Source organism: Choristoneura fumiferana, chromosome 16, assembly GCF_025370935.1.
Source record: "Choristoneura fumiferana chromosome 16, NRCan_CFum_1, whole genome shotgun sequence".
NCBI lineage: Eukaryota > Metazoa > Arthropoda > Insecta > Lepidoptera > Tortricidae > Choristoneura > Choristoneura fumiferana.
The window spans coordinates 15440142-15467279 of record NC_133487.1 but is presented as its reverse complement, the minus strand read 5'-3'; the positions used below and the strand labels follow the sequence as shown (position 1 = coordinate 15467279).

The window sequence follows — 27138 nt, the reverse complement described above, 5'->3', positions numbered from 1 at the left end:
TACCATTTATTTAAAAGATAAAAAAATAGATTTTATATTGCTTTCAGATTATTTAATTCAATAGTAAGTCATAGTACTTTGTGAGCACTATATTTTAAGATTAAAATCTCAATTAAAAAAAAAAGTGACTAGGCATGTTCTTTTCGTGGACCTTTCACATACAACAGATCATTTACTTAAGTAGGGGAGACCGAGGAGAGTTGTGACAGAAGAGAGTAGTGACAACGTCGATTTCTTGGAACTTATTAACTGCTAGCGAGCTCCCAATAGCGCGCGTTTTTTTGTTCAAGTCTCAAACTATCAAACGCGTGCTACTGCGAGCTCGATTTACGAGTAGTTAGTAAGTTCTTAAAAATCGGCGTTGTCACTACTCGAATCTCCTCTGTCACAACTCTCCTCGGTCTCCCCTAGTATAGGTAATTTATTGAACTGAAACAATCTAAGTACTTAAGTTTTTCACTTATAAAAGTTTGTAAAAACAGTCATCTCCTTATAACTTAAAGACAAGGGAACGGCCACTTTTGATATCAGAAGCGTCCAAAATTACAATTTAAAAAATGTATACGCTTTTAATATCTCCTCGAAATCTTAGTTTCACCATAAATATGTATATATTTATGTATAAGAATATTATGTACATGTCATATAATAAATTAATATAGTATAAATGTTTTTATATGTTTTCAAGTACAATAAAGAGTTATAGGTACAATACAATACAATTTTCTAATTTAATTTCGATTTTTTTGTTTAAAATGAACGGCTGAAAGATTCATCTTATCATGGATCGATTGTACGATTGTAAGCTTTTTGATAATATTGTAATTTTATTTAAATATAAAGCATCTAGAACACATTGAAATAATTAGAAGACTAACGCGCTAGAGACGTAGGTAATCGACTCAGGAAAGGAAAAATACTAAAGCGTCAAAATTTTACTTTTGCGAAATAAATTTTAAAGTTAAATAAAAGTAAAATTCACTTCCCTAAAGTAACATTTTGACGCTTTGGTAGTTTTCCTTCCCACTGTCGTACTATACTCTAACACCACCTCTAAGCTTTCATGTCACAGTGAAATTTCCCAATATATTCTCGAGGCAGTTACTATTAGGGTTCCGTAGCCAAAATGGCAAAAACGGAACCCTTATAGTTTCGCCATGTCTGTCTGTCTGTCTGTCCGTCGGCGGCTTTGCTCAGGGAAAGCTCTAGAAGCTCTAGAAAGCTGTAATTTTACACTAATATATTGAGCTATGCAGACAGAATAGTAGATACAATTAAAAATTCATAAAAAAATTTTTTTACATTACTTCCCATAGGCGTAAAGTGGGGGTGATTTTTTTTCTCAACCATCCTTGTAGTGAGGGTATCGTTGAATAGGTATTTTAAAACCATAAGGGGGTTGCTAAAACGATTTTTCGATTCAGTTGTTTGCAAAATATTCAACTGTAAAGTGCAAATTTTCATTAAAATCGAGCGCCCCCCCCTCTAAAATCTAAACCGGTGGGTGGAAAAATTTGAAAAAATTCAGGATGGTGTTAAGTATATCAAACTTACAAGGAAAACTATAACGGTTAAGTTTTCTTTGAGAATTATTAGTAGTTTAAGAGTAAATAGCAACCTAAGATATAAATTCTACCTAAACTTGGAATATTCCGTACAAAATACGAAATCCTTAGAAAAATATTACTTAACTTTGCGTAATGGCTACGGAACCCTATTTCGGGCGTGTCCGACACGCTCTTGGCCGGTTTGTTACATGCTTTTATTTAGTTTCACCTGTCCCGTTGTGTCTGTATCAAATCTTGCAAGTTAAATTTGACCAACTTCCAGTAGTTGATTGAGTTGAAATTTGGTATACTTATGTAAATTGCGTGACAATACATTAATCTGGTTGTCACATCCTGGTAGTCTGGCCAGGATCGTCTCCGCAGGACGGAACTCTTCAACGGTTAATAGCATCGACTTGAAATTAGGTATGCAAATGTAGTTTAGGTGGCAATACAAGTACAGTCAACAAAAAGTACATTCGGTAAAAAAACTTGTATAAAAAATGAATTTTTTACCAAAAACTTATTATACGGTATACGAAAACCAAAAAGCAAAATATTGTGAAGTTTTTCGTGATTTTTTATTTATTTTGTGTGTGGAAGTGGAGAGCCGCAACTTTACAACGAAAGAGCCGCTATACACGCGCAAGCCGCAGGTTGGTCACCCCTGCCCTAGACTTAATTAATGCAGTTTTTCTGCTCGTATTTTGCGTGTCTGAGGAAATGTGGTTATTACCTGCAATATCTGACTCCATCCTAAAGTATCTAGCAGCAGTACAATCAGTAGTATGTACTTCATGCCTTTTTAAAATTAAGTACCTTAGCAATTTCAAGTTACGACGTATTTCTATCAAACGTGGACACATAACACTAATAACGAGAGTTGCTTTTAGCTTAATTTGGCGCTATTTTTCATGCTATTTCGTGGGGATCAAAGAACACACGTATAACACTCAGGTTTTTTCGAAACGGCGGTAGATTTTTTATCATTTTTAAGTACTTGTTATAGTCTAAATTTAAAATAGGTACATTTTTACTAAAATACATATTAAACAGCTAAGACTCGAGAGCCAAGATATGTATTTTTCATACAAATACCTGCTCTGACCGGGAATTGAATCCCGGACCTCAAGCGAAGCTAAACTACGAATTCAAGTTCTCTACCCACTGAGGTATCCGGTCGTCAATCGACGTTTTATGAGGCTTAATTTCATTTCCGGGTGTCATCACTGGCAACAAACACACAATGTCCAAACGCTTTCTATCGTCTTGAGACACTGCGCTATTTGGACGCACACTCGTAGATAATATCGCATTGCATCCCGGTGTCGAATCGAGCTGGATCACCGAGAACCTCTTACTCGAAGACTTTACCTAATTGGATTGTTTATCACAGGTATACATAATCGTCGACAACTTCGAGTGTACAGTCTCCAATTCCTGTCATAGGTACTCCAATGCATATGGGAGATATTATACTTGTACAATCGGTGCAATCGTTCAGTTGATCAGATAGTTTTTCGAGATAAAGTAGATTACATTGTGGCAGTGTTTAAACTAAAGTGAATTCATAAGTGGTATTTATTAGTTAGAAATGGAATACAACGATATAGCTGCTATCAGTAAGAATAAATGGGTAAGTAAAGATTAACCCCCTTATTCATAAACGACAATCAAACCTATTTGAGTTAAAATGCCGCTAAAATTCGTTTGTCCTTATCTGTCACTTCGACATTTGTATTTGTTAGAAAGGGACAAAGCATTTGTTAGTTAACATAGGCTTGTTAAGTTTTATGAATAAGGGGGTAAAAACCGGCCAAGTGCGAGTCGGACTCGCGTCAGTGTGATGAGTCTATTTTTAGAAGCTTTTTATTTATGTAGCTTGCCCGTTTAAGTTTATTTGGGTCAAATCTCGGAAGCTAAATTTTAACCACTTCCTGTGGACGGATTGACTTGAAATTTGGCATACTTACCTATATAAATCTGGTGACAAGACATCTGATAATCCGGCCAGGATCGTCTCCGCAGGACGGAACTCCTCAACAGTTAATGGTAGCGACTTGAAATTTGGTACGGAAATGTAGTTTGGATGAAAATGCAAATACAGTCAACAAAAAGTGCAGTCAACAAAAAGTGCAGTCAGCAAAAAAGTTGTATTAAAAATGAAATTTTCAAGTTATTAGGACCGGTAGGACGTGTCAGATATTTTAGCACGTTTCGCAGCAGATATTAATGCAGGTGACTGTACTAAACAAAGACAATAAGCTAGGTTCCTTAACTTACATATAATTAGTCTGTCAGTTAGATTTAAAAAAAAGATCAAACGCATGTTTTACTTTAGTTTTTGTTTTGACTTGGTCCCTCCTCTTAGAACGCCTCTTAAGAAAAAAGTTTTGACATAGACCAAAAACGACATAATTCTGGGAAAATTTATTTTCCCTATTTGAATCTCAATATCGCAACCAATTATTATACTTACCCACTATTGGCAAAATTGTCACTTGCAAAAAACAGCTGCGTAATATGCCTGTTTGGTTGATTTTAGTGAAACTTAATGCAATTTATGTAACCTTTTTGTACCCGAAATCAAGCGGAAATAAATTAATTTGAAATTGAGGTACGGAACCTCAAAAGCCTGACAGCTTGACAGTAATAATTAAGCACAAAATGTTCAAATCCGGGTACGCACCTGGAGTTTTTTCGGGTTTTATAAATGTTGCTTAACCCTAAAAAGCAAGCACATTAATGAAGTCCATGTTTTTGTACTAAATAGTTATTTCGTTATTATGTCGTTAATAAATATTATCCACTCGTCAGTTTCTGCAAATAATGTATAATGATCTACAGCGTGATATTGTTTTTCAAAATAAATTATTTCATTAGGTACCCATTTAAGGTTACAAACTTAATCAATAACTGATAATCATATCACTGATAGCTTTTAAATAGAGAAGATTCATAAGCAAGTCAATATGTTCAACGTAGTATTTAACTATCATTTTACTCTAACAAAGGATAAAACCCCACACAACTAGGCAAATTAACAAGAGCCGTAATTCTTAGCGCAGTAATATGTAAATAAAATGCATTACAACTAATAATCTATTTAAATTGCAACATCCCGTATACCTATATGTTATCGCTTACGTCACACGAGTATATTCATTGACATATAAGCCACAATCGCATAGTTTATAACACAGTCAATTATATGAAGTAGGACCTGGAAGTGCTTTTAATATGCATAGTTGAAAACAAAAACAAAAGACATTTGACATAAATTTTATGGCCAGTATTTAATTTGGTGTTAATTATAAACAGTGAAAAATGTGTTATAACTCCCTACTTTTAAGTCTTAGACGTGGATGTCTAAAGAACCGTTTTATTGGAGATAGTTCTAGATATAACAACGTACGTTGCTTCAGTGTAAAAGGATTTAACTTCAGTGTAAGTAACTACACATCGTCAATGCTTTTAAGTATAAAACCTCGTACCTATGCCTACCTCGAAATCGATAACTTTCCTGAGTGAACTCTTAGAACATTATTTCAAGTCAAAAGTTAACCCTTAACTTGAAACACCCTTGATTTATGACGTATTGATTTGAGATAGGTACGAGATTTTTTCAAAGTAGTAACAACATTTTTTGATCACTCAAACCTGCACTTTCGAAGTAATTGAGACTGACGGTTGGTTAGAAAAAACAGTGTATGCTCTGCAGTTCCGGATTGGATTTTCCGGATCAGCTATTCTAGCCTCGAAAATATTTTCAAAGCAAGTCACCCAAAATACGAACGTTTGAAATTTTCTGCCAAAGCCCGTCAGTCGGTGACGCGGGAATAGGAAACCTAATCGCATTTCTGCATGGATAAAGGTCTTAAATCTTAGAAAGAAAGAAAATGTTTAGTCCGCATTTAAACAAAGTAACAATAAGGTACATAACAAGGTATTACTTAAAACTGAAAGGGCTTGGCAATGCTGAGTACGGAACCATAGCCCTGATTTTCTGCAGCCAAATTATATATGAAAAAAAAAAATAGGTTTGCTATTTGATGTTTAAAAAAATATGTAACACTTTTACATTATGTGAGATATTATTCAGTTTTTCTGCTCTTAAGGTCGCTACTTTATTCACCGAATCTTGATCATCGACAAAAGAATAACATAACACGAATACAAATGTCATCATGTTTATTTCCTAAGCCACTTCTTCGCCTCTCCCGTACCTTAATGCTTTTTGAACCACCATTTCTGCAGTAACTCATTGAGAAGTTAACTAGGTCACCGTTTAATATTCATCTTATTTTTAATTCTGTGTCGTGAACCATTCTATACAGCTAATGATTTCGTGATAAAGAGTTTACTTATCATTTTATTACGTTTTACAAATATCTATAAATATTTGTATGTAAGTGCCCATACAGTCTGCGACTTTATAGCTACAATGCTAAGGGCAAAGTATACGTATATATACTGTGCTGTGTGTGTAGCGTGATTTGCGGTAAGTTACAATGACTATAACTCATGTCAAATTAGTCGCCAAAGCTCGTCAAAAAAGAGTAATATTTTGCTTACCAGAATTAACAAAAAAATACCCAGCTCAGTAAAAAGTTGTAGTAATTGATGGCTAGCAGAAATTTACTTAATTAACTGAATATATTATGACAGCTGGTTTGGTACAACTCACATATTTTACCAACGATGGACTGCAGTCTATCTCTGTTTATTATTGCAAAAAGAATCCGTCCTTATTTGACTCAGACACATAACTTCACAAAATAATAATCACCACGGAAATCAAAAGGACGACCATAATAATAGTATAGACTTACGTAGGTATATCGCCTCCTCATTAACCCCCGTCACTCAATGCATAATGTACAAATGTACAGGTACTATATCAAAGCGCTCATACATTCAAATAATAGACAGTGTTCAAAGAAATGTCTGTTGAATGAGACGCTCGCTTAACTTACCGTATCGTAAATCGTTACAGGTCCTATACCACGAAGTGCAAAATTCGAAATTCGTATCTTGCCGTCCCGCTGACGCTAATATCATTTAATACGAGAGTGAGAGGGACGGTACGATACGAACTCCGATTTTCGAATTTTGTAAGGCTCTCTGAATCCATAACTTAGCGAAGAAATGGCTCGTTATTATAATCTTATTTTCATGTATTAAATTTGCGAATTCTTTTTGATTCCATCTGTGAAACGTAACGATGCCAAATTTTATTCATAATTCCTAAAATATCACAATAACTGCCTTCTTACATATTTATATTCATTCGAAATAATGTTTGATGAGAGAAAATTGGCTCGTTATTTTCATACAGCAACATGATATGTAAAGATAAATATACTCAAACATATTATGTTTATTTTGCTACCTTTACTTTCATATACCGGGTGTGGCCTGTACGAGCAAAAAATTAAGACATAGATTGTCAAACTGAACCGCATTAGTTCAGTGACTTTTAAAAATAATGGAGTCTTTGAATCTTCCTTTTTTCATACAAATTAAATACTGCTATCAATGCACGCCATCCTAGAACACAACTGACGTCGCCTGTCACACTACAAACATCAAGCATTTTGCTTTACATTGCTTCTTCGAATTAACTTAAAAGCGTAATAAGAATTAAAAAACGAATTATTTTTAAAAGTCGCCGAACTAATGTTGTTCTGTTTGACGAGAATGACCTATGCTTTAATTATTTGCTCATATTACAGATGCACGTTGATACTTATACAGATATCTTGCCTAAACTAAATTAAACTAAGTGTTGCGGAGTGAATACCGACGAAGTGAGCAAAATAAAAACCTCGGGCTAAAAGGCGACCCTTAAAAGCTTTCAATGCAAGTTATTCTGTGCCGATTTAAACAGTCGTATGTCTTCTGGAGCTCCGTAGATATACGACCTTTTAGGTAGAAGCCTGTTGCAACGAACTGTTGCTCTTTAAGATTTTTTGCGACCGCCGAAACTGGAGCTCTCGGTGTGAACTGAATGTTTCTGAAAATGTGCGGGTAAAAAATTTCCTTCAACATCTCTTATTACTCAAATGTCTCAGGGAGTAATCTGCAAATGTAGTTCGGGCGTTTTTCGCATCAAAAATTGGGATGAAAGAACGATGGTTTGAGCAAATATCGTTTATTTCCCACAGCTAGCCTTATTTTTCGAACTTTAAGTATACTCGTAATTATGAAAAAGAAACTATCAGGAAGAACAGACACATACTGAAACCAAAAACCTTTATTTTTCTCAATGAAATGAATTATTTTAACAAAAAAAAAACTAAATTTATAAAAATTGCCAAAATATTTCAGATTTTGTGGCAATATGATGATAAATCAGGAAATCGCCAACACAAGGCAGTGTTGTATTTTTAGGACTAAACCGGATCACAAACGTGTCCTTATATTAATAAACAATATTAATACCCTTCTGATAACACATCTTTATTGTGAACCAATTAGAGGTCGCTGATAAATGCCGGCTACAATGAACTTTGTTACCAAACAATATAACGTGTTTTTATCACCTAATCATTCAAGCGATGAATGTTGCAAAACTGGTTGGTACAGTCAAGGTCAAAGATATGTATACACCACAGAGTGACAAAAAGCGTAGTCATCTAAATAGTCATAAATTCGGCAACATAAGAATGTACATAAATTAGTAAACATTGGTTTGTGTTAAGTATGTATACAACAGTTGCAATAATATGCCCTCATTTATTAAACCATAAACTGAATAATATCCAACATGATAATCTAAAATATGTAAACAATCAAAATTTCATAACCAAAACTATTGTTAGCGGTATATGAACGTATTTGCGTAATATCGAACTCCATATCTTGATGTAATCAGCCAGCCACTGACATAGTCAAAGGAGAGTTAGGTTTCATGTCTTTTACTAACGAAGCCGTTAAAGAACTTTAAGTTGCTTGCGTTCATATTTATGTTTTTAGTGGGTTATGTTTACATATTTCTGAGATTCTACGACATCCTAAGATCAGTTGTTTTTGAGTGTTTCAAAAAGTTCAAATAGGAAATCCTTTCGAGGAAAGAAATTCCTTAATATGTCTTATTTGCTGTTGTTAAAAAGCCTAGCCGTATTTCAAAGGTTTAAATCATGTGTTTTATTTTATTTTATAAGTAGCTATTGTAACATAACAATATGGTCTATAAACATTAGGATATAAAATAAAAATGCAAAAAAAATCTAACAGGAGGATTTGAATCCAGAACAACATTATGAATATGACTGAATAGTTTTAATCACTAAACCACAGGGCCATCGTAACTGACGTCCGACCGGAAAAATATTGAAACGAATTAGATACCTACTTTAAGTTGGCAGCTTCATTGTTACAAAATCTGTTAAAACACGCATTGCCAATAACGTCCATATATATATATGGATATACATATATATATATATATATATCCATCCATCCATCCATACAGCAGTAATAATTATAATATAATAGACTCATAATAAACTAAGTAGCTATTAGAATTTTTTGGTTCCATTTATAAGAAACTCGTTGCTTATATACCCAATGGATGTCATAATAAAGATGACAGTTATTGGTAAAGTGACGACTGACGATCATTCAGTACGTTTACCTAATCTATTTTTTTCAACCTTAATTGACAATACGTTCAGTCTGTTTCCAGCTTATGTATTATTAAAGCCACCAACCAATAATTAATACGTAATCGTGGTTGCAAAACATGCAGCGACCACGCATGTGGCAATAAACCGATTATCAGCATTATACTGTCTTGTATTTTAGATAAGAGTAATGAAATAAACAATGTGATACGATCTAGCACGTGGATAAAGTCTAATAAAGCTGGCAACTGAAACATCCTGCGTGGATAATAAAACGTTACTAAGGTAAGGCAGGTATTCACATTAATTGCCTTATTTACCTTACTTAGGTACCTTAGGTAGGACTGAATTACGTTCGTTTAACTACGTCTCCAACTTCTAAACCCTACACTTTAGTCAAAATATGTGGCTAGGCCATTTTGCTACCATCACATGGGCGTAAGTAAGGTCAAAAATGTATTAACACAATAATTCTTGTATAACAAAACGGCCAAGCTTACATTACTTTGACTAAGGTGTAGAGTTTGTGACCATAACTTCACAAACTCTACACCTTAGGATTGTTGTAGGATTAGTACGTGTAGTAAGCCTACCGGACAACGGCCAACCGATAGTCTCTCTTTCAACCTCAACATTGACGGAATCATCAAAAGAAGGAGATAGAATGATAATACAGTTAGCTTACATTACATTAAATAAAGCAAATAAGAAGTAAACAAGGCCAGGCAATAAACATATACCTACAATAATAACAACTAAGTATTAAGCAATATAGATATAAGTAGCATGTAGCATGGAAACATATGTGAACATTATATTTTAATTATAGATGAGGGCTCGCCCACCCTTCGCATTCCTTAGTTATAAAATCTTAAAGAATAAAGATTATTAGCTAATTAGTTATAAAATTTTGTAATGTTATTCTGATTTATAATAAACTAAATAAATTTGTTTTTTTAATCGATAGTTTCGATAGAGCTATATTTTTTCTAAAAATTGATTGATTGAGTTAGAAGCGTTGATCCGTTTTACATGAAAATTACTTTTCACTTCTCATGCTCGTAAAGTTCGTATTTATGTTGGATCTAGGCGACGTAAAATGACTTTTCATCACACTTGCTCGTAAACAGTGTCGTAACATGCAGGCTACCTTAGTTGCAACCCCCCAAATAAAACCCTCGACCTTAATGTGCTTGTCATGAAACCCGTGGTCGGTAAATGAGTCATTGCGCGTACACATTTTCTTGCCATGAAGCCCAAGGTCGGTAAATGAGTCGGTGCCCGTACTGATGGCGCTGCGCGCGCTGCTGCAGGACAACATGGACCACCACATGCAAACGCACGTTGCGGCGCGTGCTGAGGGAGGTTGAGGGCGACGTTGCCAAGAGCACAGCCTAAGGTATCGCCAATATTTGGAAGAATTATATTTTTTCTTTTACAAATATAAAATTTTACTTGCAAATGTGATGAAAAACATTGTATGTCGCACGGGCGGTACTAGAATTACGAACATCGACTCATTAAAGCCCTCAGTCTTCGACTTCGGGCTTCTAATAGACTCTCGTTCGTAATTCCTTATTTACCGCCCTTAAGACACAATGTACTATTTCACTTCTCATGCTCGTAAAGTTGGTATTCATGCTGGATCTAGGCGACATAAAATTACTTCTTATGCCCTAGTGCATAAAATAAAATCTTCGTTTAAGACCAAGGCAATCAAGTGTAAAGAGCCACAAACAAAGAAGTTTCTACATTTTTTTTAATATTTTTTAATTTATACAAAACTAAAAATCAACCAAATCAATCAAAATAAATCAATAAAATAAAAATATATATATATGGTAATGCATGAACAATAAAATGTGCATACTAAGTGAACAATTCTTTCAAATGTTGCTATTTCATTTTCTCGCAATCGAAGTGAAAAGCAGAGTGTAAAACCTGCGCATTAAATCCATTTTCCCCTCGACGTGTCTATCCACCCTCGCCGTACCAGCTTGGGCTATATGAACGTCTTGGGTAAAATGGCTCGTTTTATGCTCTTGTTGTCCAATCTATTATTGGTAGGATAAATTAGTTGTTTAAATAATAGAATTGATGCCATATCGATTAATGCTGAAGATTATCTGCTTATCTTGTAAGATTTCAGCTACTTATAAAAGATATTCTATAAACATGGCTCGCTAGCACAAACAATCAAGATGATATAGACCAAGGTTCATTTAGTTACCGCTAACAAGCGTGCAGCATCTATTAGAAGGATGACGTTGAGTGCAGACTTATTGAATTGCATCTAAACTAACAAACTCTTGCAACAGATGCATATTAGCGACAACGTCGCTATTGTATTAAAATAATTCGTCGCATTTGGTTCAATAATTCCCAAGAATGGGTCCAGACTGCTGAATTTTAAGTTATTTAACCGAGTTCTTAGACTTGTTTTTCCTTTTTGGATGTTGTCTAAAGTTTTTTGAAGACAGTCGGGTTTTTTATTTTTATTTTATTTTTTATTTTATATCGTTTTGATGTTTCTGTAAAATGTTTGCATAAACAAATAAATAGCTAATTTTACCATTTAATGTGATACCCATATTTTTACAATGAAAATAAATATATATCCCTCGATTTTTTTAAACATTATACGTATATATATACCCTATGCATGTCACTCCGATAGTTTTGACGAATCTGATACGTCATATTTATTATCTTCAAAACCGTCTAGTCGTTTAACAGAGAGGACCAAAAATAGATATACAAAAAAAACTATAACCCTCTTATACACTTACCTTTCGCATAGTAGGAACGGTTCTAAATTTAAAATCATCTGTATGATCCTTAATGACCCTCACAATGAGTATGTCAATAAGAGCACAAAAATATACTCTTAAGTTGAGTGCAAATAACTTTTTGTCGATAATAACTGTCATTTAAAATGTAGTATTTATTTGAACAAGCGTTAAACATTTCATTATTACTATCTAGCTGTGATAAGTGTTCTCATTTTGTTTTGCATTTATCATTTTATTTTGTCGAGCCTACGGCGTACGTCGTGTTGCAATGAAGCGATAGTAAAAAAACAGTACAATTACCGACTCTAGTGAAAACAGTGAAGTAATAAGTGCATAGTGACATAAATATGATGTACTTAAGTTCTAAGTTGGTGAAAAGGTTTGGAAGAAGGTTCTATACAGTTGTTGGCAATGACAAGCCTTCGTTCATTACAAACTTAGCGATTGAGGTAAGTTTTCAAAATGATATTGATGTTTTTTACACTTTCTTGGACTTCAAAGGTTTAAATAGAGAAACTTTCCTTCCTAATCAAGAACTATCGTCATAGTTTTGCAATGCTAAAGTATTATCAGCTTGTTGTGAAACTTTTTATTGGTCATAGCCGTATTTTTATACTCTCTTATTTAGCTTGCCCTGTCTGTTTTTGGGCCAAATCTTGCATTATATTATCCTTCGTTCAAAATTAACTTGCATCATCATAACTTTTAAATGCTCGTCAGTTGCACTTCGCACTTTTTTGGCGACAGTCGAAAGTGACAGGAAAACGGCCAGTATTAAATTATTGTTATAATATGTAACCCCGCAAAAACATTTAATTGAATTTTAAAACTAAATTAAAACACACGCATCCTGATATAAAATACAGTGTAATAATCGATTCTACTTTCGATTTTGAGCAAATTATTTCCAATTTCCAGTTATTTAATTAACACCTTATACATTATCATTATCATATCATTGATCTCCTGTTATGATCCATGGCACTACTAAAATGGTTACTAATTAAGGGGCTACCCGAGGTTTTCATCGATTTTTGACAAGTTTTGAATCGTATCTCCTACTTTTGCACTACACTTAGAATTATAAGTCAAACTGCTATCGGTTCTCCAATCTTTTATCTCCATTTTTGTCTACCGGATTTTGAAAAAAAAATATACTTAATTTTTGTATGATTTTTTTAAACATTGTCTGAAAAAACACTTATTTCGTATCTCTATTGACGTGAAAGATCTAACATATACGAAATCTACATATTTGGGTTCGTCTTTGACGTCTTTAAAAACTGGTGTAGGGTTTTCATTTGAAACTAATTAACACAAAAGTTATGGCCAGAAAACCAGTTTTTTGGCCTAAAATTGTTCAACTTTGATGCCAAGTATCTGGAAGTCAATGAACTTTGAAGTAAATATGGGATACTATGTTGCTTAAAGCCGTTGTTGTTAATATAATAAGCTACAAAAAACATTAAAAAACTAAGGAATCGAACTAATGAATCGAAGGTCATTCCCTTAAGGTAAGTTAATGTTATGCGGGTTATTTTCACCGTCCATAACTAAACAGAACTTGGGGCAGCTTACCAAGTTTCAGTTTCAGACCTTTACAAAGTCGGTGTAATCCTTAATGTAGAGTGTAGATCTAAACTTGGAAGACTACGATTTATACTTTACGTTCATTGTTGTTTGTACCTAGACGAGTCTTAAATACAACGTAAGTTTCTGTTAAAAAATCAAGGCTAATTCAAGCTTTTTTGCCGTCATATCAAAAGATCATATAACAGACAACTCTTTCTAAATCGAGTTTAGCTCGACATGTTTCGAGCTAATTCTTAGCCCTTCCTCTTAGGAGCAACGCTCGTTGCTCGCTCACGCGAGCAGAGTGCTGGCGCGCAGTGCGCGTGTTGCAGCAGCCGCCGTATCACGTTGCTTCTAAGAGGAAGGGTGACGAATTAGCCCAAAACATGTCGAGCTAAACTCGATTAACGATGTGAGTTACCCGGTCTTATGTACATTGTGTATTAATACGAGTGTCACAGTAGTTTCTTTAAAAAAATTGCTGACTGTTTTTTTGTTGAATATAGGTACTTGCATTGTCATCCAACGTACATATCGTACGTTTATACCAAATTTCAAGTCAATCCGATCACTAGAAGTGGTAAGAAGTTTGGTAAGTATTTCCTAATTACTAGGTAATATTAGTTGACCATCCTATTATACCATATTCCTTGCTCAGTTATAATTTCGTTTCTATAATGCTAAAACAATATACTAAAAAATGTACTATTAAACCATTTTATTTTGAACCCATTCTAGAACGTTCTCGCAGTAACTTTCGCAATGACTTCCCTTGTCAAACAAAGGAATGACGCTACCATTATCTGTGAAAGGGTTCCACTTTGGCTCACAATTCAGTTGGCTCGATAGTACCTATATATACTCTATTATTTATGACGTGGTGTGTCAAACCCTTCGCCAATGTCACGACAACGGTAGACTTCAACCCGTCACCTTAATCCGGTAAAAGTTTTTCTGTTTCCCATATTTTCTTATAAACCAATTTTTCTTTACCAATTTATGTCAATTGCTTCAGTAATTTGTGTCACGTGCCAAACAAACGTACATCTATTATTTTTTTAATGTAGTCCCTTTAGTTCTATATATTTTGATACTATTTATCCATGGGTTAGCACTTAACTCAGAGTTATAATAGTCAACACTATAACGGGTGTGTAATACGAGCAAAAAATTTAAACTTAGATCGTCCTCGTCAAACTGAACAACATTAGTTCAGCGACTTTAAAAGTCCATGCAAGTCTGCTAAAAGAGTAATTATAGGAAAAACTGGGGTAGAAATATAAATCCCTGTTTTTGCAAACAGTTTCGTAGACGATTACGAAAGTACCTGAATACCGCTGTCAATTGGTGTACTTAATTAGTCTGAAATAGGGATGCCCGATCTTTTCCTATGAGTCGATATTTTGAATCGCAAAGAATCAGATAGAGAAGTATATCATTGATTCCATGCGCATTCTGAATTGAAAACATTAATCGATCTAGAATATAATTGTAATTCCAATCGTTTACATGCAGTAGTGTGTGTTATATAGTTAACTTTATTATTATGTTCGAAGGATGTGAAGAAGAGTTGTTTTAATTTTAGCAATAAAATATACATACGGGCATAATTAAAACCTATGTCCATAATTGTAAAATTACGGGTCAATTAACTAATTTTTAAATGTGACTATGTTCTCCGAGCAAATAACGTTTAGCTTTGTTGACTTAAATGGTTTAGATTAGATTAGATTTCTTTATTATGAATACACATGTCAGGTAATTATAAGAACTTCACAAAATAATCTTCAAATTTTTTTTTTTATTAGCCTATTTTTGTGTCCCACTGCTGGGCAAAGGCCTCTCCTCTCTTGCTCCACTCCTGCCTATCAAATATATACAAAAAATAATTATGATAGTAGCAAATTAAAATAAAATGTCAGCCAAAAATAAAATTACTATGTAAAATTTAAGAAATTGGCACAATCGATCAATTTACGTTTATGTAGTGTAAAAAAATAGATAATAGTACAAGTAGTAATGTGCATAATATTATCTGCGAAACCGAAGCTAACAATAATATATTAAGTATAGCATGCGTTGCGATTTGGTAAAGATTGCAAGTAAAAAAAAAAAAATCAATATAAAAAATGACTTTAAAAATGATCAATGTTAAAGATGCGCTCCTTCTAATCTCCTAAAATATCGTTCCGAATTGTACATCCCTAGTCCGAAATGTGGTCCGAACACATAATTAACTCGGATTTCTGGAGGCCGCTAAGCGGTGGCAAAGGAGCCACCAATCAGTTCGGAGACACTAATTGCAGCTTTGGACATAATAAGGGAACTTAATGAGTTACGAAATTGTGAGAAAAGAGACTTCTTGTACACCCTTAGGTTTTCAGTAGGTACAACTAGAACTAGAACGTTAAGAGCGTTTATACATGCTGAGCTGGCAACGTTGCATTTTTGTTAGTTTTTCTATAATTATTGGAGTAGATACATTAACTTATATATTAAGAACAGTTCTAACAGACCATATTTTTAATTTTCATTACATTTTTATGGAATAATCGAGAAAAAGTAACAAAAATGCAACGTTGCCAGCTTAGCAGGTATAACGGGACTTTCGAGTTCCGAAAGGCATTTTATAATCATAATTAGCATTAGCGATCCCTTCAAATAGCGAACCTATACTGTATTAAAAATAAAATTGTGTTGAATACTTGTGACGTATAGATATCACTTAATAATATTGTAAATCTGTTTAAAAAAATATACCTCGTTGAGTTTCTTGCCGGATTTTTCCGAACCGGTGGTAGTTTTTTTTGACATTCATAAGTGCTTATTAAGCCTAAATTGAATAAAGATATTTTCACTTTGACTGAAAAACATCTAAACTTTTGCATTTAGAATATTAGTAGGATTATACGCGAGGTTATCTTATAGTTACCGGGTGTTATATAGCTGTCAATGTGAGGAGCGTGCTCCAAAGCTAACTAAAAATAAACAAGAGATCTGATAATTAGGGGCTGTTTCACCATCCACTGATTAGTGTTAACTGACGGTTAAATATGATGCCATCTCCACCTATTCGAAGAAAGCAAATAGAGACGGCATCACATATAACCGTCAGATAACACTAACCAATGGATGGTGAAACAGCCCTTTAGTATCGCTAAGTATCTGTAAACACCGATAAACAACTGAAGGACTCTCTTTGTGAATGCCAGAACACTAGAATAATGTATACTAGTTTACCCGCGGCTTCGCTCGCGTAAACTATTCGATCTGGTAGTTACAATTGAAATTCCAGGATTTTACAAAATTCCCCTGGGAAATCCCAAAATGTATATCGTGATCTTCATTGAGGTTATGTTAAGAACAACTGTACCAAATTTCATGACTCTGCGGTTGAAATCCCTATCCCGTGGGAATATCGTGATAAAAAGTAGCCTATGTATTATTCCAGACGTGCCAAATTTCATACACACACAAACTTTCGCATTTATAACATACTAGCGTTTACCCGCCGTTTCGCACGCGTAAATCATTAGATACAGCAGTTAAATTGAAATTCCGCGATTTTATATTATAACGTTTATAATAACGTTATATTATAACAACCATGGCAAATTTCATGACTCTAAACCCAGCGGTTGTTATTTCGAGATTTTATCCCTATCCCGTGTGAATATCGGGATAAAAAGTAGCAATATGTGTTATTCCAGATGTCTAGCTATATACGTACCAAATTTCATGACTCTAAGCCCAGCGGTTATTAGTTCAAGATTTTATCCCTATCCCGTGAGAATATCGGGATAAAAAGTAGCCTATGTGTTATTTCAGACGTCCAGCAACCTACATACTAAATTTTATGACTCTAAGCCCAGCGGTTTTTATTTCGAGATTTTATCCCTATCCCGTGGGAAAATCGAGATAAAAGTATCCTTTGTTTTAATCCAGGTCATCCAGGTTATAAACTTCGCCAAATTTCATCCAACTCCGTCCAGCCTTTTCAGCGTGAAGAAGTAACAAACATACTCACTCACTCACAAACTTTCACATTTATAATATTAGTACGATAAGTAGGATTCTGTTAATTATTTAGTTATTCTATTGGAATTTTCCTATACCTTTATACATACAAAACTAGGTTATCGCATTATTTGCATTGTAATTGACAAGGACAGCAGGTGCACTGCAAACATTATTTTGCCGAGCTCTATTACTTCGTGTATGCTGTGAAACCATTGTGTTTATGGTATGCTGTGTCAAGAAGACAAATACGGAAGTTGAGAGTTGTAACTGTTAGGTAATCTAACACGGATTGTTTACTAAACAGCATTAAGGAAATATACACACTGCAATAATAATCTTTACAAATGTATAAATACTAAAGTAACTCTGTCTGTCTGTCTATCTGTTTGTTACTTTCTTTATACAGGGTGTCTTTGAACATGGGGCTATAAATTGAACGTTCAATTCTACTTGCATAACTGAACTACTTTTGTTCTGCAACTTTTTAAAAATATGATCACTGTGTCAAAATGTCAAAAACACTTAAAGTCCCCTGTACCAAGAAACAGCGATAACGTCGCCATGTCCGATACACTGATTTAACGATTGCAATTAGAAGATTAATAAAATAAATTCAAGTTTTTCAAAATGTTGCAACACAAAAGTAACTTAGTCGTGCGTTTAAAATCGAAACTTGAATTTAAAGCCTCATGCTCAGAGACACCCTGTATAAGTAATTATAATGCAACAGGCTACTTATCTAAAATCTAATTAGTCTGTCAAATTATCACAAAATATTGGAAAAGTATTTTTCCTTTTGTTAATTAACCAAAAAATTATGAAGATTAAAAACAGTTAAAAATCCGCCTGATGTTTTTTTTATGGGTCACTTGACACCAATTGACCTAGACCCAAACTAAGCAAAGCTGTACTATGGATACTAGGCAACGGATAAACATATTTATAATTAGATAAATACATATTAAACATCCAAGGTCCGACAGCAAATATTCGTATTATTCATACAAATATGTGCCCCGGCCGGGTATCAAACCCGGGACCTCAAGCTTCGTAGTCAGGTTCTCTAACCAATTGGCCATACGATCGTCGAAATGTTACGCGGTGCTAAAAAATCATCTTCATTTCATTATCGTCACCATTTTTTTAACTCCCGACGCAAAAAGAGGGGTGTTATAAGTTTGACCGCTATGTGTGTCTGTCTGTCTGTCTGTCTGTGGCACTGTAGCTCTTAAACGGGTGGACCGATTTGTATGCGCTTTTTTATTTGAAAGCAGGTTGTCTAGCAATGGTTCTTACATGTTTCATTAAAATCGGTTTAGCCGTTTTTGAGATATTGAACTTTGAAGTGACCAAGTCGGGGTTTTTCAACTTTTTACCCGACTGCAAGGAGAGGTATTGTTTCTGTTGCTTAGGTTATAACAAAAGAACCAATACGTACCTACCTTAAATGATATTGTCCCGGATTACTCCGTAATCGAGTTTAGCTCGACATGTTTCTATCTTATATTTTCTGATGATCTAACGTCCAGACTAATAAAAATTTACCAATATTATCCCCAGTATGTATTACCAGGCGCGGCTCACTCCGCGATCTTATTTTCGGCGACAAGTAGATGTCTGGGGCCCCCTAGAGTGTGCTATTCCACTACACGTGCCGCTTGCAAGAGAAAACGTGTTATGCGATAGACAGGGAAGCATACGGTAGGCACGATTCTTATGCCTAAACGTCACTTTTGTACGATAGTGAGGCTTCTGTACATACTATTACTTATTCTGTGGTATTAATTACCCAGTGTTACCTCTATTGGTTAAAATTCCTCTTTCGAGCCCTAGATGGTTGCATACCTATTGCACTCATGCCGCTAGGCACTGCGGTCAAGGTGCACCGCTTGTATCAATTACTGACTGTTCACGAGTGCACAATGCACGTGCCTGTCTGCTGCTGCCACGTGTTTTGTGACTGATGGTGATGAGGCTATTTATAGAGTAAAATTATGATTAAATGCAATGGAGCAATTAGAATGAGTAAGAGGCCATTTTATCTGTTTGACGTTGTTAGTTGATATGAGGGTATTTCTTCACTAATTGGAAAATTTGAACTGTCCCTTTCAAACTTTCTCTTCAAATTATGATGAATTGAACAGTTAAAATATATACAAACACTGGAACGTAGAATCTCCACATTTTTTGAAGTCGGTTCACAATAGTTTTGGACCATAACTACAGTGTTGTGTAGACCTATATAAATGTATGCACAAACGTCAATCTTATGAATTATTTTTATATTAATCATAATCAGGCAACAGGGTACTGTTTTTGTACTCTTGGGACAATGTTTGATTAAAAATGTTAATAAAATGACATGCACATGGATTGAAATACTACTTTATTATCATCAATGGTGTAATCATCTTTTTAAGTTTAACAGAAAAATCTTTCTAAATTGTAACACATGGCTAATATTATCCGATACTTATCAAATACTGTGATGGGGACATGTCAGGGGACTGTTTTTTGGGGTGTTTGAAAAATTGAAATTAAATTGGTAGTTTTATTTTTGGTATAATATTAGACAAGTTTTAAAATTTGGTTGTTTTTAAACACAAAATCATTTTTCTTTGACATTTACCCCAACTCGTTTTTCCAAAAAAAACCCAAGGACAACGATTTTCCAATTAGTCGAGAAATGCCCACGAATAGATTTTGGTGACATATTAGAAACAAAAAGAAAGAAAGAATAAATGTTTTAGTTACGGTCCCAAAGCTCCCGCGTTGCCCTCGCCCGGTTAAATTTAAAAACGTTCGAAGAACACACGAATAAAATGTAAATAAAAAAACACGTTAAAACTCCGTCCCAAAAAAGGGAGTCATGCGAAAAAATAATTTAGAAGCGGAATTTTCCACATTAATCATAGAACATAGTATTCACGGAATAGTACAAAGCATTTTTACAACGCGACAGTTCCATTTTATTGAGAAAAAATGTGCAAAAAATATACCGCACCTGCAGATTTGGCATTGTTAAATTTCATCGTATAACTACTACTCATACCTGAAACCATTTTATTCTCTTTTATGACTTCCGCATTTCCCTGGCTGTGTTAATTATTAAGCGTTATTGGCCATTATAAAATGAAACAAATGAATACTCGTTTTATTTATCGAAACCTTCATGTAGTAAAAATTTCATTGACAGTATTTGATTTGATTAAACATAAAATAAATATACACCAAGATGATGATCATACACAAACGCAAGCATCACGCCTGTATTCCCAAATGGGGTAGGCTGAGCACACGAAACGTTACCGCTTCGGAGTCACTTTTAGCATTTTGTTTTAATTTTTTTGGCACTATTGTACCTTTTTTGTCAAACTTTAAACCTGAAATTGCTAAAAGTGGCTCCTAAGATGACGATGATGAAACATAAACACCCCTAATTTTTTGGAGCAAATTTTCCTATTGATTCAAATCGAAATCTTAAATCAGACATCATTTGTTTTCATTTCACCGACTGAATCCAATTAAAAACCTTTCTCTAAATATTAATTCACATTTCGGCCAAAATTACAAACCGCATTGGAAGACCCAGGACACAATTAGGACTGAATTAAGGGAAAAGTGTCAAAAAGGGTTTCATTTTGCTCTCAAAGCCCATTCATTACGGGGTCGAATAAATTCCGCGGAAATAACCAGGCGTCATTAAATTTTTACGTGCCATTTAAGTTTCAAAGTGCAATTGTGACCTTTTTATATTCAATTTACAGAAATAAAGGTACGAATTAGACACAGGTTGGCCGTGTATGCTTTCAGGGCACTGCCAAAGCTAGTGTTGCCAGGTCAAATTTGTAAAAAGTCATGAGTGTTAAACTGGAGACAAAAAATAAAGCAGATGCCGAACTTACCTTTAACCACTAAAGAAACATTATTTTTGATTTTCTGGACTTCTATCTAAGCAAAAGGCTATAATCTACAAATCTGAACAAAAAGTAAATTAAAAGCATCATTGTGCGCCGGACATTCGTCCGTTACTTATTTGTTACCGAGGAAATGCTGTCAAGTGCTGCCAGCCTTTTGAGCACCATGCCACGGGGGCCATTTTTTAATTTAATTTAGTATTATGTTTTTATGTAGGTTTATGTTATGTTGAGGATAGTTTTATTTTGATTTTATTATTATTTAGGTACTGTTTTTCCTTCTATTCCAACGTCTCATCATTCATCATCATCATCATTATCTTTTTGTTAAATTTATAAATTAAAATAAATTGCCAAAATGTAGGTATGTACACGCATAATCTCCAATTTTATGTTTGTTATTGCCAAGACGTGTTAAACATAATTAATCAAGTAAACTGGAACGGGGTCGAAGCCATGGGCAACAGTTAGTTTATTACTAATTATAAACACCATTAATAAAATGTTTGAAAAATGAACGTCAACATAACCCTGTCTCTGTTGGGAAAAAATGCCAGTATGTACACGTCAACCAAGAATAGCACATCTCCTGTATTAAACAGGTAACCTGGCAACACTGACTTTTGGGCACTGCTGGAGCTGTCTCGTCTCGGGTACGGCGCCCAAGCGGCATATTACGCCGTATGAAATATTTCTACGCAGAGCCACCCGTAATGGCCAAAGGTTACGAGTGTTGTTTTGACGTTGGCAACTCTTTTGTTTGCTTTGAATTCAAAAATGTTTTTTGCCGGACCTTGTTCTGTTTTAGTCAGTTTGAGTATGCGTTATCAGTTATTTATTTCATTTTCTTAACTGCGGAATAAAACAATTAAAAAGTAGGAATAAATACTTTAATTTTTTGATATATATCCTACTAAGTAGTACAAGGTGATTCTGGAGACCACCGGAGTTAGTGGTCGTGGTTAGTTGGCTCCTACTTAAGTATATAGTACCAGTATTAATGAAATTAACGCATCATTTTTCTACATTTTCAAAACAATAAGTATTCAATTAAGTATTTACTAATGTATGGCCACTTTGCAATTTTTTATGCGATTCTATCCTGGTCAGCTACTATTTTTATTGTACTACAAACACAGTTTTCTACTACAGCTACTACGAGTAGTTTCTTGGCAAAACAGTACCGTAATGCCTTAAGTAGTTACTTACTTATGTAGGCCATTGTTTCCCGTCTCTTACCATTGGTCAGCGGGTCAACCAATTTCATTTCTAAGCTACCCGGCTCGTAATGACATTTTACATCATTTGATAATCACTGTAAAAGACAAATAAAATTATTTACTATGATAAAGTTCTACGGTGGCCCAGGAATCAAATTGGTTCACTATACGTCGAGCTTGAAGGAGGAATATTAAAGATGATAAAAACCACTTACCCTGTATGGCAATAACATTGCTTATTTTACAAGCTACTTTAATTTACAGACAAGCGTTTCCCAAAACGTTTGCTGCTTGGTAATTGCTCTGGCGACCATGCCTCATTAATTCTTGAAACGCATAAATGGTTTAAATGCAGCTGGACTGAATTTTTGGGACTCGATGGGTGACCACTGAGTTACAGTGGCATTTTAGTTCTATGTGCGACTAATGTGTGAAATTGGACTGCGGTGGCACAGGATGGAAGCTTGGTAACATTTATTTATACACTAGCTGTTGTCCGGAACACTAATTGTACCTATCTAGGTACAATAGATAAATAGATATCTCATATTAAATATAATGACCCGGATAACTCACGTCTTAAATCGAGTTTAGCTCGACATGTTTCGGGCTAATCCGTAGCCCTTCGTCTTCGGAGCAACGCGACTCAGCGGCTGCTGCAACACGCGCACTCATGTGCAGCCCGCCTTTATCTATTTTTTTCACTTTGTGGCCCATGTCTGCTAAAAGGTTGCCGACCCTTGGACTAAATGGTTTTTTTTATGCAGGAAATTACCCTACGACCGAATACGCATGTAAAGTCTAGTTTGCGATGTTTTCTGCTCAATCAGCCATAAGTAGGGTCACACTCATTTAAATTACCTCTAATTAAGGTAAGCCCCGTCCAATTATACGTCATAATAAGCAATCTCACCCACGCAAGGATGTTCGCGGTGAGCTCAGCGTGACGAACAGGGTTGCTCCGGATTATCTATTAACATAGAGTGGAGAAAATGTACAGTAGGTCAATAATAAACAACACTATGGGGTTCCCATCTTCACTTCACGCTTGGCAGACGGCTTGGGAATCGCAGTACTGCGCTAATTCTACGCAAAAGACGCTGCTGCCCGTCTTGTAGATTTGCCTTTAGTCGCCTTCTACACACATCGTGATGAGAGGTAAGGGCGTGAATGTCTCTTCCAGAACGCGGAAATGAAAATGAGGGAGTTGTGGATACAAGTGGCGAGTTGGCGTTCATTGTGGCGTCCTAAGGGAGAGGCCTTTGGTCTACAGTTAACGTCTTCCCGCTGATGCTGCACTTTATAAATTGGATTTATTTTTAATGTATGGTAATCAGATGGTCTCAAAGGAAAAACAGCGCCGTTCGCAAGACCGGCAATTTTTCTGATTTGGGACCACTTGGTGACATAAAACTTTCTTAAAATTTAATTTATTTTTGTGATTTCGTACTTTGTCACGAATAAATTATTTATTTCTTTCTTTCTGATGAACTAAAAGAATATCTTTGCTCACCCGCGACCTTTATGATAGCTAAGTTTATGCAAGATATGCGTGTTCATGCAGCTCCTACACCTCCACACTGTAAGAACACACACAAACCCATCTATCACTACCACCACACCACACTGACGCGTTTTGAACGCAATCAAAGCTCATCTTCAGAGCAACAACCGTTCGCCATGCTATGCCTGATTCAGTAAATTAATTCTGTCTGTCACAGGAGCTATATTCACAAGCACAGTATTTATTCTTAATGTTTGTAAATTATATCTAACATATTTAAGTATCATGGAATCTGGTTTTCTGAAATAAGTTATTTGATTGAATTATTATGAAATAAAATGAAATGAAATGAAATATTTATTTGCTGGAATACGTTTGCATAAGGTCTTAAGAGTAGGTATCATCAGGAACAGTATTCAGTCGATATGTCGGCGGCCGATCGTAAAATCCGCCAGATAACGAAATTCTTAGGTATGTCGTGAAATGGCTAGGCATATCACGATGTGCCTGAAAAACAATACGGCAGATCGATTAGAGCAACGCATTCGTCGATATTCCTAGCTCTATTCCGGGCACATCGTGATATGCCGAAAAAAAGAAAAAAATTAGGTTCAACGAGCAAAGCTAGGAGTTGTTAGTACGAATTGTGACCACAACGCACGAGCCAAGCGAGCGAAGCGAGCGTGCCGAGGCAGCGGCCGGCGAAGTGCCAGGATCGATATGGCGGCGTTTCATTCATGCCTAGGAATTTCATGATCTGCCTAAACTGGCCAAATCATTAAATGGCGGCGTTTCATGATATGCCTAGGAATTTCATGATCTGCCTAAACGTCACTAAGCAAATCGTTAAACGGTGAGTTTTGAACGATATGGCGGATGTCCCTTAGCCAATTCATAAAATGGTGCCATTTCACGATATGCCTAGAATAAAGATCAACATGCAAATTTCAAATTACAATGGTATTACGATGTATAATTCAAAAAGTCCTTAAACTATAGAAACAGTGATCATGTCAGCCCTTTGTTTTAAATAATCTACCATACAACACTTTCAACTCGTCAGAAAGGTTATTATACAGCACGATACACATAGGTTTAGGTTTAAAGAAATTTATTATCAACAAAGACATGATTTTCACTTACGTGATAACATCATTTAACTTAAAACAATTTTAATGGATGTTCGTCGCCGCGTTCATTGAACATAAGTAGTACTTACGTAATAAATCTCACAAACAATCACAAACAGATAAGTAGGTAGGTAACGTACACACTTCACGCATTTGTATCAGCGATGTGATTGTTTGTTGTTTGTTTGATATGATATGTGTCGTAAGAGTAGCGGGAAACCTGTGGATGCAAGTGGCGAGTTGTCGTTCATTGTGGCGTTCTAAGGGGGAGGCCTTTGTCCAGCAGTCGACGTCTTCCGGCTGATGATGATGATGATGATATGTTTTGCTAACTGTAGTTTAAATGCGTGAAATTGAGCTTACATTTTTAATATGCGAGGGTATTTCATTATTAAAACGAGCTCCTTCATTAGTGAGCATCATCTTGCCGTATGCCGTTCTATGTTTCGTTGAGACAATAAAACTAGCTCGCCGAATTCGGTGGTTGACAACATTTTTTCGTTTAGTGAATGACAAGTCGGTGCGGATGTTTTTATCTAGTCTTGCGAACAAAAATGCATAATATGTTATATCTATATAGCTTTTGGATGTTCATTATTTTGGTTTCTTCGTAGATTTTTTTGGTTGGTGTTAAATAGTGGTAGTTAAAAAGCATTTTAATTTTTTTTCTTTGTTTTTTTTTTTTCTTGAAGCTCCTTCAGCCTAGCTTAGCAGCACAACTTACTAAACGTTTTACTAAAGTATTGTAGTGTTAGTCGTAGTTTGTGTGGGATGCATCGAACAATGCTGCGGAGAGCACCACGGAGCGGTAGTAATCTTTTTTTAACGTGTTCTATGTGAGTTTTCCATGTTAACTTACTATCCAAAAACAGACCGAGATATTTTTCGTTACCTTTCTGTTGGAGCGGGACATTATTAATTGTCAGTGGGGGATGGGGTGGTATTTGTTTATTTTTTGCTTTAAACAGAATGTAGCAAGTTTTGGAGATGTTAATAGTTAACAAGTTGTACTGGAACCAATTATAAAGTGTGTTCAGGTCGTCTTGAGCCTGTGCAATAAGATCTTGTATAGATGAACCGAAGTAAAACAAACAAGTGTCGTCTGCGTAGAGAGTAATATGGCCGTTTAGTGCTAAATCCTGTATATTATTGATGTAAAACACAAACAGCAAGGGTCCAATAATTGAGCCTTGAGGGACTCCGCACGTAATTGGCAATGCGTTACTTTGGGTGTTAATACATTTTATTACTGTAGTACTGATCCCGTCAAGGCCAACACTACAATTGGAGTCTAAATTGCAAAATCGAATGTCGAGATTGAATTCTGAGAGGTGGATTGCGTTAAAGCATGCGTATAATTATCATGGAATTGTCTTGGTATTTCGTTAGCTAGGAGCGGCCCTATATTTGAAAAATATTCATTAAATCTTTGACATATTTCGGTTGGGTCTGTTACCTCATGAGAGTCTATTACAAGTTTTGAAGGATATAATAGGCATCCTCTTATAGACGTCAGAGTGGCAAGGATGTTAATACAACAGATTTTTATATTATTAAAGCTGGGTCGCCTAGTACGTAGGTAGGTACTATTTTTATTAGTGTGGAATGTTTTCCTGCTGTAACTTTACCCACTTCGCCGCGCCACAATCCAACCACTCACCTTCAGGTGTTAAATGTCTCACGCTTATTTTAATATTTAAATATGCAAATGTTTGGAGACCTAAGCAGCATTAACAGCAGTGTCAACAACTTCTGCCCTAAGTCGTTTAGCTACATCAGTAAGGTTAATTGGATTTACTTCTATGGTC

At 35.1% G+C, this 27138-nt stretch overlaps 1 protein-coding gene across 3 annotated transcripts in view; it reads left to right on the top strand.

The window, feature by feature from the left end:
- The first annotated feature begins 3093 nt into the window (after window positions 1–3093).
- Window positions 3094–27138, top strand: part of P5CS (Delta[1]-pyrroline-5-carboxylate synthase) — a 45588-nt gene continuing 21543 nt past the window's right edge. Inside the window, exon 1 of one of the 3 annotated variants that reach the window (XM_074099631.1) lies at window positions 3094–3183. In XM_074099631.1, coding sequence (XP_073955732.1) covers window positions 3142–3183 — 42 coding nt within the window. In that variant the 5' untranslated portion in view covers window positions 3094–3141. Of the gene's footprint in view, window positions 3184–4748; window positions 4995–12198; window positions 12417–27138 lie in introns of those variants that run through there. The other 2 variants (XM_074099629.1, XM_074099630.1) reach the window with 2 other exon arrangements.